This window comes from Fulmarus glacialis, unplaced genomic scaffold, assembly GCF_000690835.1.
Source record: "Fulmarus glacialis isolate BGI_N327 unplaced genomic scaffold, ASM69083v1 scaffold42807, whole genome shotgun sequence".
In the NCBI taxonomy this organism is placed as follows: domain Eukaryota; kingdom Metazoa; phylum Chordata; class Aves; order Procellariiformes; family Procellariidae; genus Fulmarus; species Fulmarus glacialis.
In genome coordinates, this window is record NW_009222109.1 from 1,600 (window position 1) to 1,921 (window position 322).

Here is a 322-nt window from a genome sequence, read left to right on the forward strand (position 1 = left end):
CACTGTGGCGTCGGTGGCGCCGGCCGGGGGCCTAACCTCCCGCCTCTCCTACCAGCTCCTCCAGGCCACTGACTTCACCCTCTTCAGCGTGGCACCAGACACGGGCGAGCTGCGCACCCTCCGCTCCTTTCTGGAGCAGGATGCAACCCGGCAGCGGCTGGTGGTGCAGGTGCGGGATGGTGGGCAGCCAGCCCTCTCTGCCACCGTGTCCCTCCTGCTTTCAGTGGTGGAGACCATGCCTCAGACTCTCTCCGACTTCAGCGAGTTCAGCCTCCCCCCAGAGGCCTCCTCATCCTCCCCACTCACCCTCTACCTCCTTGTC

At 66.5% G+C, this 322-nt stretch overlaps 1 protein-coding gene across 1 annotated transcript in view; it reads left to right on the forward strand.

Moving 5' to 3' along the window:
- Positions 1-316, forward strand: part of PCDH10 (protocadherin 10) — a gene marked incomplete at both ends in the record, with an annotated part of 1,910 nt that extends 1,594 nt beyond the window's left edge. The window contains one exon of the mRNA XM_009581340.1: positions 25-316. Within this exon, the coding sequence (XP_009579635.1) occupies positions 25-316 (292 nt within the window). The remainder of the gene's footprint in view (positions 1-24) is intronic.
- Positions 317-322: the final 6 nt, after the last annotated feature.